Source organism: Temnothorax longispinosus, chromosome 1 (genome assembly GCF_030848805.1).
Source record: "Temnothorax longispinosus isolate EJ_2023e chromosome 1, Tlon_JGU_v1, whole genome shotgun sequence".
Classification (NCBI taxonomy): domain Eukaryota; kingdom Metazoa; phylum Arthropoda; class Insecta; order Hymenoptera; family Formicidae; genus Temnothorax; species Temnothorax longispinosus.
In genome coordinates, this window is record NC_092358.1 from 22,111,613 (window position 1) to 22,129,885 (window position 18,273).

General features: G+C 40.0%; 1 protein-coding gene across 5 annotated transcripts in view; it reads right to left on the reverse strand.

Annotated features, from left to right (window-relative positions):
• Positions 1-222: 222 nt before the first annotated feature.
• Teh1 (tipE homolog 1) overlaps positions 223-18,273 on the reverse strand; it is a 49,364-nt gene continuing 31,313 nt past the window's right edge. For 2 of the 5 annotated variants that reach the window (XM_071786122.1, XM_071786139.1), the window contains 2 exons: positions 1,009-18,033; positions 223-607 (listed from right to left, as the gene is read on the reverse strand). In XM_071786122.1, the coding sequence (XP_071642223.1) occupies positions 17,952-18,033 (82 nt within the window). In that variant the 3' untranslated portion in view covers positions 223-607; positions 1,009-17,951. The remainder of the gene's footprint in view (positions 608-1,008; positions 18,034-18,273) is intronic. The other 3 variants (XM_071786135.1, XM_071786128.1, XM_071786125.1) reach the window with 3 other exon arrangements.

Consider the following 18,273-nt stretch of genomic DNA (forward strand, 5'->3'; position numbering starts at 1 on the left):
TATTCTGGAGATATTGCTTATTTATATTTTAAAAAATACCAAACATTATTATTATTCAATATATTCTATTTGCATCATGTTAATAAAAGAAACATTTTATGATGACAATGCTTTTAATTTAGCAACATTATATATAACATTATTACGTAATCGGTCGTCTAGCAATTAAAGTACACCGATATTTGCAAAGGTGGTTATTACAATAAAAGAAAATGAGTTGAGTCTTTTTCGCTTCCTCATAGAGGAAACTTTGTTTTTTTTTTTATTTATGGAAAAGAAATCTCTTTACATTTTTAAACGTATCTTTACATAAATCACAAGTTGTAATCATACTTTTGAAATATAAGTATTACATTTAAATATCCAATTTATTGTATTTCATGAAAAATTTAGCGATACAGAACTAACATTCTTCTTCCACCAAACTCTTCAATTTCGGCCAACTCACGTCTATATGGTCATCGAGTGTTTTGCCCGTATCCTCGAGAAAGCCCTGGAGAACTCCTTTCCGCTCTCCGTTACAAGCGATCCCGAAAAATACGCCCGCGATTGATCGGCACGCTGGGCGGGAATTCCAATAAGAACAACGGCGTTATTTACACTGCTGCTGTAACAACAACAGAAGTCGCGATCAGCAACTTGGCCAGTATAAAAGGAAAGTTTATAAACAAGATTTATATCTTTCAGTTTAGAATTTATCTTAGAGCTTCAAACGGAATGACAAGATCATGTGTTTAACTCGTTCAAAACAAAGAGTTTTTTTTTAATAGACGTAACATAATGTATGAGAAGATTATGTAATAATTTATCGTGCACACATTTCACGTTACTTTATAAAAAATGTATACATCCATAACGGAGCTACTTTACAAATGGTTAGGCGATATAATGCAAAGCATACGTTCCCTGCCTTCGGGTAAGTAAAATTTATCGAAGTGGGATAGTACGGAATGCGATAAACGGCTCGATTTCCTGCAAATCGATTCACTTATCGTACGGCTGACGTACCTGAACCAAGCGGCGCATACTGCAATGGGCATGCCTCAAAGGCCGCTTCTTCCCCAGTCGTTATTGCGGGGCGAAAGAGCGTTGCCGCGCGTGTCGCTGCCTGATTTATGTATCCGACACGACGAATCCAGTTTATGCAAATATTATTGCAGCTGAATTGGTTTGGCAGCAAGCCCGATCGCGCGTACCGCTGTGAATCTTCCAACGTCCGTTGGGGGAATGCCTTCGAACGTCGCTAACGTCGTTTTTTTTTCCCTCGGGAAGATCCATCTGCGATCTCGTATCCGAACCTGTGTGGCTGCTAGGTGTCTCGGAAAATAATTAGGCCGAACACACATTTGGCATACGTCCACCGAAACAGTTTTGCTAATTGTGAAAAATTAAATATGGATTTAAGGCATTTTCGCAATCGGGCAAATGGTCACCGACGATTTACGGAGTTTTTACTCGTTATGTATGAAAACAACGTCAAACAATGTTTGCATACACTGCCAGTAATGTACGGGCAATCGTTAATTTCATGGATAAATATGTAGATAGAAAGATGAACGCGAAAAATTACTCTAATTGGATGCAAATATAGTTACCAGGTGTGTAGCCGTGAATTAACCGAGATATCTCGGAAGGATATAATTCGACGAGCTCATCTGAAAAAGTTTCAGGGCATAATCATTCGCAGCGATACAATCGCCGTCATGTAACTTGATCAAAAGCGTTACCGCGAGCGACGTAGAAAAAAGAATAGTGAATAGCGCCCGGGACGTGGAAAATCACTTTGCCGAGAGAGATTATCGGTCGACAGTGCCGAGATGAAACGTTGAAGGTTCGCGGGATGTGGAGCAACCGCCCCGTTTTGTAAAAATTTGTGACGTCGTTCTCGATTCCTGGCGAATATTAAATTACAAAATTCCACCCGATATTTTCGACCATAGTCCGTTTTAGGAAAAAAATTTTTTTTTTAATTGTACGCATTGGAAAGAGAGAGAGAGAGAGAGAGAGAGAGAGAGCCGTGATATTCGCACAGTATTTCTGAACGACATATAACATTTCGGAGCTCTAATTACGACTTTGAGCACGGGATATAGTTTTGACATTTCCTATTACGAAATATCAACTGAAACGAGCGATATTCATGAATACGTTTATATGCTAACATAGAAAATATTTAATCATGTGCTGAGGCCACCGAAAAATAACGATCGCGATATAATATTAATTTAATTAATTCCTGGAACCCTTGATATATTTTACGAAATAATTTCACGGAATAGAATTTGGAAAGATATGTGGTCAACAGACCATGTATGCGAAGAAATTATGATCATCATGATGATACCGCAATGCTTTAAACTTAATTTACTTTACCTATATATACGTAGCGATATCGTGGTCTTTTTCCAGGTCAGTAAAGCACTAATTCAAAATTTGGACTAAATAGCCCACATTTCATGTTACATTTCTGCAGTTGCAGTTACGTGCTAGTTTAGAATTTAACTTCTAATCTCTTTGAATACCGAAACGAGCGTAATGAGACAAGAAGAATATCGTCGGTTTCGCTTTGAGAGTTAGGTAACATATATGGTAACAATCCATAAGCATATCATTATAGGCAGCATATGCACAAAGTGTCGAGTGAAAGAATACTAATGGTTATAAGATTCGAAGTCTGTTTCATTTTGTTCGAACGCGCCGCATTTTTTTCAATTTCCTAGTCAGCGATCGATAATTCATGCACGATCGATTGACGGGTTCTGGGATAGCCCTCTGAAAAAGTGGGGCACGCGACCGTCGGAGTTACGCGACAGTATGAAATCTAAAATCGATATTTGGCGCCCCCCGCGCTCGCGAATGACAATCTTCGTGTCGATCTCGCGTAAGCACCACTTCGCCGTGGCAAACACAAAGAGTATACTCCCCGATACTGACGAAGCGCGGAGTTTGCATGATTTCCGCGACCGCGGGTTCCTTCCGTGGCGAATAATTTCAGCTTTGTTCCAATGCATACGGAATATTACCATTGTTAAGCGTGAAAATGAATGCCGTGTACAAATAATGTCTCGAATATCTTATTGGTAGCGGCAGAAGATATACAATACAGAGATGAAATGAAAATTTATAAACCGATATAATTTTTTGTCTTTCAGAAAGATTCTATGCCAGAAAGGTAATAAAAATACAATGAATGTATTCTATAATTTAAATATAAATTATATAAGCATTATATAGAATACAATGAATGTATTCTATAATGCTTAAATTTTTATTTTATATAATTTCAGAGACATAAATATTATGGAAATAATAACTTATAAAATTAAGTTTTTTAATTTTTTAGTTTAAAGATAATGAATGTTTTATATTTCCGCTTTTTTTTTCGTTACAGAAAATGTCGGCAATGTTTACACTAACCGTGTTCATACTCATCATTTTTATAAATAATCGAATAAATGAAAGATACATCATGCTCCGTGCGCGTGCATCCTTGATGCTAAACAAATCCCCGCGTTTTCACGCGAACGCATCGAAACGGAATTGGCATGTTATACCTGGGCGATATGTAGGTCAACGGCTGTATAATTTGCGGTGCAAGTTGCATGATTAAGTGAATAGTAGATGTGCACTAGCCTCGAGGAGAGAGAAAGCGAGCACGGAGTCGGTCCAACGAAAAGGGACAGCTGGGCGATATATACATTACCTTGACTGCTTTAAAAACATGACCGACTTGTAGCATTTTACGGTGATCGATTTATTTATACCGGGGACCGGCGGCGTTCCGCCGGCCATCCGGGGAGATTAATCCCGCGCAATCTACGAATCTATGTGGATTTATATTGGCGACAACGGCAATACGGGAGACGGGAGTAGAGAGATCGTCGACGTGTGGCGTAACGCGCATCGGCTCTATCGCGGATTACGCGACGTGGTTGGTGCATATGCGGGGTCGCGTCGGTGGTCGCGGGGTGCACGACACGGAGCGCGGACACACACAGGACAAACTGACGGCGTGCAAACTTACGATATGAAAGGGTTGAAGAGAGAGGGCGGAGAATGAGAAGGATGACAGCGGCCAGTAGTTATGCACGGCGATCCAGGTCAAAGTTGTTCTCATCATGCCTGTAAACCGCAAAGCTGATCGGCTAATGCGACTCCGTCTCCTTTCGTCACCCCTTTTTTTATGTCGCAAATGACCCGCTTAAAAATCCGACTGGGAATCGTTTCTTCACTCGCGCTTGAATTTTTTATTGACCCTGATTTGGAACAGGAAGATATGAATCGTTGGGTGGGACAGTGATATAAGGCGTTTTTTTCTTTTTGCCATTAAAGAAAATGAGTTTGCGAAAGTGCCATTGCCATAAACGTTATTTAAAATTAACTGAAGAGAGAGTTCAAGTGACTCTTGAATTAAACATCACTCGACTTTTAACGGGCTATGTAAGATCGTCATAACGCAATTCAACTTTTTTCTTATAATATATCTTTCTGTAATATCTCTTTAATAATTCCATAAAGTGTGAGATAGACGATGTGAAGTTTTATTTTACGTTGTGAATTAATTATACGCAATAAAATTATATACGTTAAAATAATTATATCAAATTTAATTAATATTTTAATAACGATTCACATGTCAATCCAAGGAAATGGCACTTTGCCGCAATATAGATAAAAAAAATCAAAGAGAAAATGATGTGTGCTTATATCATATACAATGAAGCTATTCTGTAATTTTTTTGTTTTTTAGACGAAACTATTTTCATGTAATAGATATACATATATTTACAAATTTAATGAATAGTATATAAATCTGTTGTGTTGTGTTGTGAATTAATTATATGCAATAAAGTTATATATGTTGTAAAATAATTAAATCCAATCTAATTAATATTTACCAAACAATTCACGTAACAGTCCAAATGGCACATAGCCTTAATATGGATAAAAAATCAAAGGGGAATAAAATGATGTGTGCTCTTATCATATAATAAAGCTGTTCTGTAATTCTTTGTTTTTTGGACGAGATTATTTTTACATATAATTAATAAATTTAATGTATAGAGTATATAAAAAAATCTATTATTTTGCGTTGTAAATTAATTATACGCAATAAAGTTATATACGTTGTAAGAATTATACCCAATCTAATTAATATATTTTACCAAATAATTCACATATCAATCTAAGGAAATGGCATATAGCCCTAATATAGATTTAAAGTCAAAGAAGAAAAAAACGATGTGTATTTTCATATCATATAAGTAATGAAACTGTTCTATAATTTTTTGTTTTCTAGGCGGAACTATTTTCATACATATATAATGTATAAACTTATAATGTATAGTATATAAATCTGCCGGTCTGATCCAAATTACAGCGCGCGTATATTGAGGTAGCGGCTTCCGGTACTTTCGAACTATCGATTACTGAAAAGTATACGTACCGAGTAGCCGAGCCGCAATACGCCGCGAAGTTCGGAATATAATGAACTTGGCGAACTTTCGATATTCCGTAGCCTCGAAAGGTCGCAGCTACTTATAGCTGTCGAACAGCTGCCTTCGAGAACCCATCGAATTCTCGAATATTTGGCGAAGAGACCTCACCGTCTTGCGCCGCAGAAGGGTCAGTAAATCCAAATAACTATATTAACGAGACTTGCGTGTCGCCGTGTAGTATCGTCATGCCGGTCGGTCCGACCTTCTGCGTGGAGAGAGAGAGAGAGAGAGAGAGAGAGAGAGAGAGAGAGAGAAAGAGAGAGAGAGAGAGAGAGAGAGAGAGACGTTCGTCTTGTCCTTAACTTGCGAGCCTGCCCCTCGACTCGTGACAAAAAAAAGATCGGTGGGGGTCGTGGTCTTCGTGGGAGGTGAAACTAGGTCGCTCCTTTTTCCACGTTCTTTTTAAGCCCCGCCGATGAATCGTTTCTTCGAGCTACCTGTTCCCGCGAAGAGCATTCCCCAGCCTCTTTTCCGTCTGAAGTTCCTGTGTATCGAAGATCCTGTGAGGTTCTCATCCCTTCGTCCCGTATAGCGAGCGCGAGATCCACTTCTCGGATTATGATTTTCTTCTCTCTCTCTCTCTCTCTCTCTCTCTCTCTCTCTCTCTCTCTCTCTCTCTCTCTCTCTCTCTCTCGATATCATTTTTCTCTGATGTTAAGAGATCTCTCGCACGAACGTAGCTTATTAATCGTGCGCCTTAGATTTAAGCCAGAGTATTGATGATACAAATCTCTTTCACGTTCTAAGTATACGAGAAAAACATTTCGCAATCAGTCGACATCGTCAGGTAGGAAATTATTTTTGCGTGTTTATGTGAACCTAAGGGATATGAGAATTTTACCATAAATTATCAGAAGTAAAATATCGTGTTATTAATGAATAGAATCTCTGACAGAAACGCATACTCATACGCATACACATATACATGCGGCAATCTCGTGCACACTTAACAAACGCCAATTTGCATAAAGATCGTTACGCTGGATGGCGAAGTTAAGAGTGTTCATTCAAGTCTTCACCGCGCCCAGAAACTCAATGGGCTGGTGGTACGTACACCGGGGTGTGTGCCACACCCTTGCAAATAGGCAATCGTTCGTCGAGAATGACGTAGTCCTCCGCGATTAGGTGGGATCAGGAACGGAAAAGGGTCGCGTGATAGGTGTCGATCGACGGATGGATGGAAGAAAAGGGCGGCATACGCGATCAATGGCATGGGACGGAATAAAAACAGCCCGATTATGGGAGAGATCGATCGGGGTGCCGTCACTACGCCACTAACATCCGGGATTTAAACTGGCGACGTGTATGCAATTTCAAGTGCGGTCGCTATTAACGGGGACGTGAATGGAGGGCGGAGCGTTTCGCAGTCGGGGGCGATCGAAGAATTCCATTTTTAAGCGAGCCACCACGCCAAATTTGCGTGTTACGATATAATTAAGGGATAACATTGCAGATTTTATAGCGATCTCCATCATTAATCAGGGTGGAACAGCAAGAAATGTGTATAAAGGTAAAATTTCTAATTTCGTGATTGGCCCTAAAAGCACCGAGTTTAGGGAACTTTCCTGTAGTATTAATATCGATCGTAAGAAGACGGGAAGACAGTCGGTAAACGTTATATTCGAGAAGTAACAGTCGGTAGAAAAAAAACGTAAATACTCGTTTTATACTTTACAGAACTCCGGGGGATTCGTCCTGAGAACGGAGAACACTGCTGGGATCTACAATAACGCTTCCGCAAAACCAACAGTCTTTCTCCGGAAAAATTTGTGTGATACGTGCAGATTTACTGCTCGTAACATACATGATACCGGCCATGAAGACTGGCAAGAAACACGGGAAAAGATAAAAGAGGATGCGTATGTGGCTGTCATGAATAGAGATTAGTATTTTAATAGCCGTAAACAGGGCAGTACATTAAATATAAAATGAAATGTTGAAAATATTGAAACGCAAGTCTCTACAATATCAGCATGTCTAAACCAAACACGAAATGAAATTGAAATTGCATTGACTATATATAAAAATCCTTTTAACATTTGACATTTGAATAAAATTTGAAATTATTTTTAAGCTGCTTATGTTCTTTCAATTAGGGGACCCAACTCTTTTCTGAAATTAATAACTTAGAAAAACTTTCACGGCGCGGGATTATACTCAAATATTGAAGTGTTAAACGTATTTTCCATTTTATATAACGTCGCTTAAAAGCTTGATAAATATTTCCGAGCAACATTATTCATCCGGGGCTTTTTGACAGTTGAAGGCCTGCGGCTTACCCTTTACCCTTCCCTTTTACGAGAGAAACTTTTTACATCATTCTGGAACGGCTTTTTCTTATCGTATTACTCGAGATTCTCGATTCAACCATTTTTATTGTTCTGTACATTAGGTACTCAAGAGAGCCTCGAGGAACAAAATTAAAAATTATTTACTTTGGAAACTTGCAATCAGATACACAATTATTCTGGAATAATGAATCACTCTTCAAGAGAGAAACTTCGTTTTTACGTTAGATTCGCCATCTGTATGCAATGAAAGAATAATTTGAAATCAAGACAAAATGAAATTCGAGCGAAAGGTCAGTTTAGGTATGTGCACCCTGGGGCTTCGTGCTGCCAAAGAATCCTCAAGACGTTTTACTCCTTTTCCCGGGAAAGTTTCCACAGTAGTTACGAACCTGCTGCGCGCGTCAGAAAATTTCCTAGTGGTTATGACGTAAAGAAGATGAAAGACGTGTGGAATGTCGGGCAAGAAACAGTTGCTCCTCAAAAACGGGGATAGCTTTTATAAAACCTCATATATATCACTTTTATTATTCTAGATGTAACATGTTTTGCTGCTTTTACAAAATCAGGACTTGTACATCGTACGTATATATATATAACATTCTCGTTGCGGCGAGTAGCAACCCGTCGACGGAATTTTTCGAAGCTTCTCTGTGGAAACGCGATTGACTATGCGGCGGTTTATACGCGGCGACGAACTATATCACATAACTGTACTCAATTTCGATACGAAAATAAGTCCAGGAGAGCGCTCCTTTAAGCACGATGTCTAGCAAGTCGGCGACCAGTTTGAGATTTAACATAAAAGGACTGCAACCAACAGAACCTAAAATTTTACAAAAATTCTTTTTTTTTATAATCTATTTTTACTAGAAAAAAAATACAAAATATTTTTAATATCTTTTTCTATATATTTATGAATGAACGTTTACATAAATAACACAGCCTATAAGAATGTAGCAATTACGGTCTTTCCTCTATCGTCTTTAAATCTTGAATAAGATATGACTCGATATATCATTTAGAAAATAATATAACTTTTCTCGCGACAACCGAGAGATATATCATCATAAAATTAAACTAAGGTAGAAAAAAAATGAAAATAAAAAACTTGATGGATTGACAAGATCTGTCGATGAAAACGTACGTTTCTGATGTAATCGAAGAGCAGGTGTCCCGGCGAGAAGATTTTTCGATGGCGCGAAATATGTCGATGACACCTGTCCAATCCGCTATCTGCGGGCGAGATTTTCTGGAAAGTTTCAGCGAGAGAGGAAATGATATCTCGTCGAATGTGCGGATGATCGATGCGAGGCGGGTCACCAGAAGCATACATCGCTGGTTATTGAGCCATCTAACCGCGTTGTACGGCTATCGCCCGGGCAAACACAACGACACACGCGCCGGCAGGAAACAATATCGCGCTCTGGAAACATTAATACCGAATATTACGTTTCGTTCGATTGCAAACGGGCGTAACGAATTTTTATGAGCAGCTTTACAAATTATTTCAACGATTTAATTGAGCGTGCGCGACAGCGTTAATTTGCGAATTAACATGCGAGGAATTTTGCATTTATGTCGGTCCGCGATATTCGCTCTTTTTGCATTGCATTTAATTTGTCATATCTTGATCTCTCTATACTTTTATGAGACATTTTATGATTTTTTTTTTCAAAACAGAGGACCATTTTGAACATACGCGTGAATAGATAAAGAAACAGTCCAATTATTGATTGTCATTAATTAATAATTTGCTGCTGCAGAAAAGGAAGATATTATAGTACTCTTAATTCCGAGATAATTACTCTCGCGGCCGAGTTTAATTATTTAAGCCATTATCAGCAGATGCGATTAGCTAACAATTTCACAAATTAAGTATTTCGATCGTTCTACGTGGAAATTCCAAGTAGAGGAGAGGCAACGGTTTGAATATTGAAAACTCGCAACAAGACAGGGTGATCCGCGAGGCTTAATGATAAAGCAGGGAGAGCCTTATCGTTTCCGAGATTGTTCATTCGTCGGAATTGCCTCTGACTTCTATAATCTAGGTTAGCCTACAATTAAGGTCAGACCGACAAGGAGAGATCCGCGACGAGAAAGGACGGCTAGAACAGATTGCATTCGCGCGAAGGACGCCATGCATTCAACCCCGATGGGGCGATTTGTACCCCGAGTCGATTTCGAAACTCGGACGCGCAACTTGCCAGACATCTGCTATTAATATGCATGTGTTTCATTAAGGATAAGTAATTGCTTCTCATTACCAACACGGGAGTTTAGATGGTAAACCAGAAGAGACAGACGAATTTGCCTCACAATTCGGATCAATTATCTCGTATAAATTTCGTATAAATTTTACCGCATCTTCTTCTTCTTAAGTCTTAAAATTTTGTAATTAAAGGAATAAAAGTTCTTGCTTTGATCCCCTTATTCATTTATTATGCACGTATTAGGCGTGATTCTCCGGAAGGTATTACGCGCGCGTTCCTTTCGTCGTTCGTCGTTCGCCACGTGATATAACCGCCAAGTGGGACCGATCGGATTGCTACCGCGCACATACGTGAACACACACCTTACAAACGTTTTCGGTAGAAATATCGATTTTCAAATATGATTTCCCGTACATTATAGCCTACGCATATGTATAATAATAAAGTATCTCACAATCGATTAAACTCAACAGTATATACTATGATTAGTAGAAACGAACCCTCTGCGATTTAGACCAGCTAAATGCCAACATCGGGCGGCTATTTAACGTCCTTAATTAAGTCACGAGCGATACCATGCCGCATCATCTTTTATCCCGCGAGCTCCCATTCAATGAATTCGAGCCCTTTGATTAGCCTAAAGCTCGTCTAGTTTACATTTGCGCACACTTATTCGTATGTATGCGACACGAGCGCGTGTGTTGTGTACGTGTGTCGTGTACGTGTGTATGTGAATACGTGTGTGTGTGTGTGTGTATTAATGATTCGTGTTAATTCAAAACGCTACTAATTACAAGTATAATAATTTATTAGCTCTGTAAGTTTTTTCCTATCACGTGGCATCCCGTCTCGGATCACGGGAGATCCGTCGACCGTGCCAAACCGAACGATCCCATTGATCGTCGTCATCGTCGACGATTGCCTCGATCACGCGATATAACAGCATTGGCATTGGCTCGCCCCTCTTAATTTTCGTGCGGTGTCAAGACGCGCAAGCATCGCGTGTCGTGTACGAGGAAAATAGTAGTTCTTTGTGATACACCCTCACCAGCGACCTTGACGACCATCCGGGTCGCTCGCGAAGTCAACGTACAAAATCCTTAACGAAGTTTCGGCTCGTTTATTTCTTTAGACATATCTAGGACAACGGTCATTAATTCCTATGAGATGTTTTCCTTTACTCGCTCCTCTCTTTTTCCCCGGTCGTCTTTTTATTATTATTAGTATTTTTTTTTGGTTCATTAAGCTCGTGACCTTATTAATGCGGCTTTTTTTTCTCGTGGCTTGTGGTCAGAGCTCTCTCCCGGCATCAATATGCAAGTTGTCTCCGAAAAGTGCCAATCAAACGTTAACCGATAAACGTGCACTTGCAATCTTGCGTAGATAAGTCGGCTTGACGAAAGGCAAAATACAGTATACAGGTTTGTGTCCGAGCTGCATAAATTTTCGTTTATCAGATAAGGCTGACGGCATTTTTCCGAGACAACCGGTATAACATAGGAAAATCGCCATGGTGCTCGATTCCGCTTAACGTGTACATTTGTCCTTATCGACGAAATCGCGGCTCGATTTGATTACGGGTCTTTGATTAGCCGTGCCGGTGTGTACTTTTGATTAAAGTTTTGCAAGTCTGGCAGTGCCCATATAATTAATTAAACGCATCATCTCGGAGGCACGCGCCGAAATCATCAAACGCTCGATCCTCCCAAACGTTCTACCAATTTCCGATCGGACATCAATTAATTGAGTAGACGCGTGCCCCCAACGTCACTCTTTACCGAGTAACTAGAATCTATCTATATTTTAAGCTAGTTTTCTCCTATAGAGTGCGCGTGTTGAGAGAAAAACGACAAATAACGACAGCCGTGCGTCTCTGTTTCAGATTTTATATCCGTTACTCATATATCGTCTCATTATCTACGAGTGGCTTTTGAAACACGAATTGTTTCATTTTCGAGTGATCGAGTGAGCGGAATTATATAATTTTGGAAGAACGAAGAATTTCACTTGAAATAAATGTAACCACCGAATATATGGAACATAACGTAGTGTAAAATAACATCGTTAAAACTGTTTTAATTAGAAGTTAAACTGATATAAATAACAGTATATCTCCATACATAATGTTAATGTTAGTATTGATATAGTGCAGGTAATATATAATTTTATTAGTACAAAATGTAGGTCGCTATCCATTTAGTTGCGTATATACATCCCGCTTGTACTAATCACATCGTGATTAGCGTAATATATCCGTACGTATAACATTCGTACATCCGTATAACAAAAATACACGCAATTCCACGGTAGAAAGATTCAATCGAAATCCGCGCGAGTAATCGAGATACCGAGTACCAGTCGGAGATTATCACGTGCATACGTTTTGCAGCGTACGGCTCTTTTTTTAAATTTTTATCGCCCGTACCGTATCATGACTTGTTTATACTGTTTCACGGTTGTATCGCGTTTAAAAACAAAAAGTACACGCGGGTACAACGGTGAGCGAGATACATTTGCATTAATGTATCGCCGCATCGACGAGTGCAACAGATGGCACAGATTAAAAAACGAGTTATCGATTGCTGTTCTCTTTTTCCCCTCTGTCACGCGCGGACCGTCCGTTCGCCGCGACGATTATTTTCGTGTCTCCGCGTATCGCTTTCCGCAACGTGGCCCTTGAGGGCCCATCTTCGCGTGCCATTATGCCGCCCTCGCGCTATCCCAAACATCGTGTGACACAATCAATGCCAAGTGGAAGTGGAACGGCTTTGCAACGAAATGCGAATGCACTTCGCGATGTGTGCACGCGGCCGTGTATAACGCGTTCCGCCGCTGTCGTTAATTGATTTTTCTCTCTCTCTCTCTCTCTCTCCCTCACGCGACACAAACATCCGATTGCCCCAGATTCTCGTTCAAGATACGTGATTCGTGAAAACGAGCCATCTGAAGCGCTCGCTGTGCGCTGACGGTGTCTGTGATCAGATACCTTCGGAAGGGTCGCGACTGCGAAATAACGCGTTGTCGAAGCGCGCGGATGCGTCGGGGCGAAACGATATGAATTGAAGCGCAGTGCTGTCGCTTCGCAATTGATAAATAATTAAGGGTGATTAATAATTAAGCTGCCGCGCGGGATAAGCCATGAAAAATAAAAAGTAAAAATATAATTTACTCGTTTCTGCGCATAATTAGTTTCATCTACGCATTTTGTTCTTTTCTAAATTGTAAGAAAAATACTGCAATTAAAAAGTGCTTGGATATTATATTTTAGCGAACACAACACGAACGTTAACGGAGTTTTTTTAATAATTGAAATTTTTTTCGCTCTGCTAATTCGTTTAATGGTTTGATCAGCAGCAAAAGGCAGAAGAAGAAAACGAGTTGGCCCTTGCGATCCTTGAAAGTCTCAAACAATAGAATGTTCGTATATAGCTTCTTTTTATATATCTCCAAATCCGTGTACAATAAAGCGTAGAAGATTCATATCAATCGCGTGGAATATTTTGCAGCGGTTAGATTGCAGCTTCGCCGATGTAGATTTTCTAATTATAATTTTCATGCGAATTCAGTGATGAAATCTTTTTCGATTGCACGGTTTCTTTAAAATGATACTAATTTATTGTTCAGACGTGAGTTTAACGAATAACTATTTTCAAATGTTTTAACGAAGGCTTAATTTCCGATCGAAAATTTTGTTACGTTGATCGCTGCGGTATTTATGCTCTATCTAGTGTGCGACAACGTAATGCAGCGTTCGATCTTCCGGTTCCGCATAATTTCACCGTGCACGCCGCATGCCTGTCGACAACTTGTGTCATAAATTTTGCATTCCGCCGATAATTAAGCACAGACACTGCATGACTCAGCCAGAAATCTGAAATTAGAGTCTGACAACTGATATTGCAGCGTGACACGCGTCATAAGGAAGTTAATAATATTTCTAGTTCAACACAAACTTTTCTTTAAAAATTAGCAAGCTGTATAAAAATAAAAATAAATAATATTGCATTGTTATGCCGCTTTTACAAGGTAACGCGATTCGTATAGAAATTCGTATCACGAATTGAAAGTATGGTATTATAGTGGAAAGCCATCCAATCGGAGAACACGGAACATACACAAATTATTTTTTTACTTAAGAGATCATATCACACCTGGGCTACGTATTCGTGCAAATTCCATGCGAACTCGTAAGCGCAAATCGCGTTGCATGCCGCGGCGAATTTCAGTGGCTCCAAAAACCGCTTGCCTCGTAAGCAGAAAGAAGCTAGCACGCGAGCGTATACCCACGAAACTTCGCGTATAAATATCAGTGGAGGTAGAAAAAAAAGGAATGAAAGCCACAGTGCGGCACGAGCGCTCGATTATCATTCCGAAATATATTCGAGATGCTTTCGCTTATCGCAACGCGAATAATTCTGTTATCTGCGCTTAAATTGCCCGCAATTTGTGCTTAGGTGTTCAACGGAGAGCAGTCTCCAAAAAAGAAAGTGGAATCACTCTGCACATGAATCGTAAGCATCATTGGATCGATCGGATCGTAATTGCAAGTCAATCATCTGTAAATGCTCATAAATTGTTGAATAAATCGATATTGTCAGCGTTAAACTGAAAAGATTTAAAGATAATAAATTAATAATAAAAAAAGAATTATGTCGTGCGAGTAAAATTGCGAAATAAATCGTTTTCCCAGGAGTCATGAGGATGCAGGGCAATATTAATCGCGCGTATAGGACGTTCCAAAATAATTAAATTTGATAATGGAAATTTCATCCGCTCTCTACGGACACTTGATAATTTATTAACAAGCGAAACCGGCGCGCGTTGCGCTTGATTTCGCTTGTTAAAATTTACCAATAAAATTCGGCCGAACGAATAATTTACTCGTCGAAAAGCAGAAACGAATTCGGCGCGGTAATAAATGTCGCAGATCTTGCTTCAAGTTGGACGTTGATATGGATATTTCAGCGAGATGAATGCGTTTTCCGCGAAGGCGTACAATGTAATACTTAACTCGGGTGCGAGATGCATCTGCTACCCCCTTCGTACATTAATCACCGTCGACCCAAGCGCGCGCGCGGCGCGCTCCTGCCTCCATTAGGTGACTCCGCGTACAAATGAACTGCCTCCGAGTGTGCAGTAGACGCTACTAGCTACCCGAAAAATTGATATCGTTTATCGAGAGCCAATTCGGCCGCGGAAAACGGAAGGCATATGTATAGCCCAATATTCGCGCGGAAGTTGCACGGGCGCTTACGTTTTTTTTTTTTTTTCCCCGGAGAGGCGGGCAATAAATACGAGAACGCAATTTGCATCGAAATCTGACAATGGCCGCAGCAAATTCGTCGCTGTTAATATTCCACAGACCGCGTAGCCGTAATATCTAACTACGCGCGCGTGTCCTTCGTGAATTGTCGCTCTCGCCGCCACTTGTTTCATTAACGGTGTCTCGCGCATGAATTTACATATAAATTAAGAGCACGCGGACCTCGGAAAGTTTCCGATCTCTCTCGTGAAAAATGCAGTTGTCGTGCAGTTTCTTTGCGCGAGTGTCAGCGAGGCGCTTCTCCTGACGCGACTCAAGATCAAAGTTCACGTGCGATAGAGAAATATCGAACCGCTGCATAACGCGTTATCGATCCTGTCCGCAGGTTCTCAACTACTTCAATCTATCGAACTCACAATCAGTTTCCAAAGCTCAAAGAGAAACGCATGGTGGAAAATATTTGCGACCTGTAGGTCGGGTTACAGAAAATTTAATGTCGCGCAATAATGAAACGAAGTATAAAAAGTCCATGTCTTTGATAGCTTCGGTCAATTCTATTAGTTTTTTTTTTACTTCTGTATCTTTTAAACTTGATACATCGAGAAAACGAATACAGTTAGAATGCCTATTTCGCCTCTGCGATTCTCTGAACTCGATTTCTCGCCCCTCTCCCTCTCTATCTCTCCCTTTCTCATTTCGACGTTTTCTCAAGAATAACGACCTTCTAGTGGCAGTAAAATAAATTGGCTGTCGCGAGGCCTACAGTCGTGCCTGTCGATTTCGCAGATAGATTTAAGATAAATCCATTTATTCCCTGGCCGACGAACGAAGATCTCTCGTGAAATCTGTTTCTCATGCGTGAAAAAGAAGGAAATTTACGTTGTTTGGATAGAACTGCAGAAGTTAACGAAAAAAAAAAAAAGAATAAAATATTTTTCTCTAGATAAAGAATGTGTGTAACATCTGTTTGTTACCGCACGAAAGAGAATTAATTATATAATGGAATTTAAAACGATATAATTAAATATAATTTTAGAGATTTTTTTTATTATCAAAGAGAGCTTATACAATATATTACTTCGTGCAATATGACATTGCACGAAGTAATAGAAATCAATAGAATTAAATAAAATATAAAAATTCAAATAGAGAATATAGAAGTAAACAGAAATAAAGAGAAGATAGTTTCGTTCATGCGACATTATTTATTAATTATATTCTGTGATTTTATTAAAGCGTAAAAGTACTCGGTTTTTAGTATGCCCGATATTTTCCTGGCTAATCGTGACCGCGATACCGAAATTCGGAAGGGCTCGCACGTGATCCTCGGCTAATTTTGCGAACGTAGACTTTTCCAACCACGCGCGGAACCAATTGGGACGCATTCACCTCGCCATACTACGTGGCAGGAAACTTTCAATAAACGTGTGAGCGTGCGGCTGGTTGTACAATCAGTATACGTTACGTTTACTGATATTATACGACGTATTCGGCATTTCCGCAATTTCGTATATGTAACAGGAGCGTAATTTTATTTGCGACAACGCATGAATTCTTATTTGCCGAAAATATTTGAGGAGCATTAATACGCTTTATCGTTTCGCGAATTTCGTTGATGTTTGCACTTAATCCCCGAGCAGACTGGCAAATATTGATTGCTGAATTCAAATTCTGTATGTAGCACGCCGAGAGAATTCAAAGCGCGCGGTGTCATCAAACGAAACTAATTAATGCACACGTAGGCCAATAGTGATATTGTTTACGGTACAAAGATGAGAAATTATAGAGTATTATATTTTAAAGGGACACGGTTTTCTTCTTCCCTTTTTAAATTAACTGGGCAGTTGATTATCCGTATCGTAGCACTGTTCGAGTTTCCACTTGTTAACGAAGTATAGAGCGTATCTTGTACTCTCTTGTCGTATTCAATATATAAAAAGAAAGAAAATATCCGAGAGAGACTCGTATATACTCCTCTCTACTGCATAAGAAGGCATCTTTCACGATCTGGTCACGCAAAAGAATATTTCCAGAACATTATATCAATAGTTACAAAAATTCATTCAACACGTGATTCCGTTAATATAGGTATATAACAACGTAGATTTTTGTGTTTATTCTCGTCCTGTACACGATAACCAATTTGTACGTACCTTTCTTTCGATCGCGCGCAATACGCCCCACGCGCACGATGTTTCTCGTCTCGTTGCGCGCTTTTTATAATTTCATCAATCACACCGCTCAATTACCAGCTCGTGCAGTTGACGACAATTACCAGCTGCGAACCGCCAATTTGTACCAATTAACCACGCAGTAACCATTGTGGTAACATCGCAGTAACCGATGTAGCGACTGCCGCAGGGGCCCCCTCTACTCTTTAATTATAGTCGCCGGGCGAGTCCTCGAGAGGATCGAAGGATCATTTCCTTGTTCCTGCGTCTGTGTGTTCGTGTGTGTTCCTGTGTGTGCCTGCGTGTTTACGTATGCGTGTAAACGCGAATGTTCCGTTTGTACACGTGTGGTGGTGGTGGTGGTGGTGCCGAGTGGGGACGGTCGGAATAAAATGCTGCCGGAAAACATGCGGAATTCAACGAGCGATTCAAGGACGGTCGAGGGCGGGAAGAGTGAACGAGGCCTAGAAGTCGGATTGCGACGTGGCCAGGGCACTCTCGGCCGTCTCCTCGCGTCGTCATAAGGGCCTCGTCACCTCGCCACACTCGCAATGCGTCGGGTGTCCACGACGGTCCACGCGGTTGCTGATTGAGTGGTCGCTGTAACAGAAAGACCGAGTAAAATGATTAACACGACGAAAAAGAGTCGGAACAGATTTAAAGTCATTAAGATCACGAGAAGCCTCTTACATCGTCTTTGCAAATATAAAAATGAAGATTGAAAGAGTCCTCGTTTAGATTATAATAGTATAATGGTTATATAATGATTAATATTGCAATATATTGAATTTCTTTGATCATATTAATTAAAATTAGTATTAGTAATTAGCTGTGCGCAAG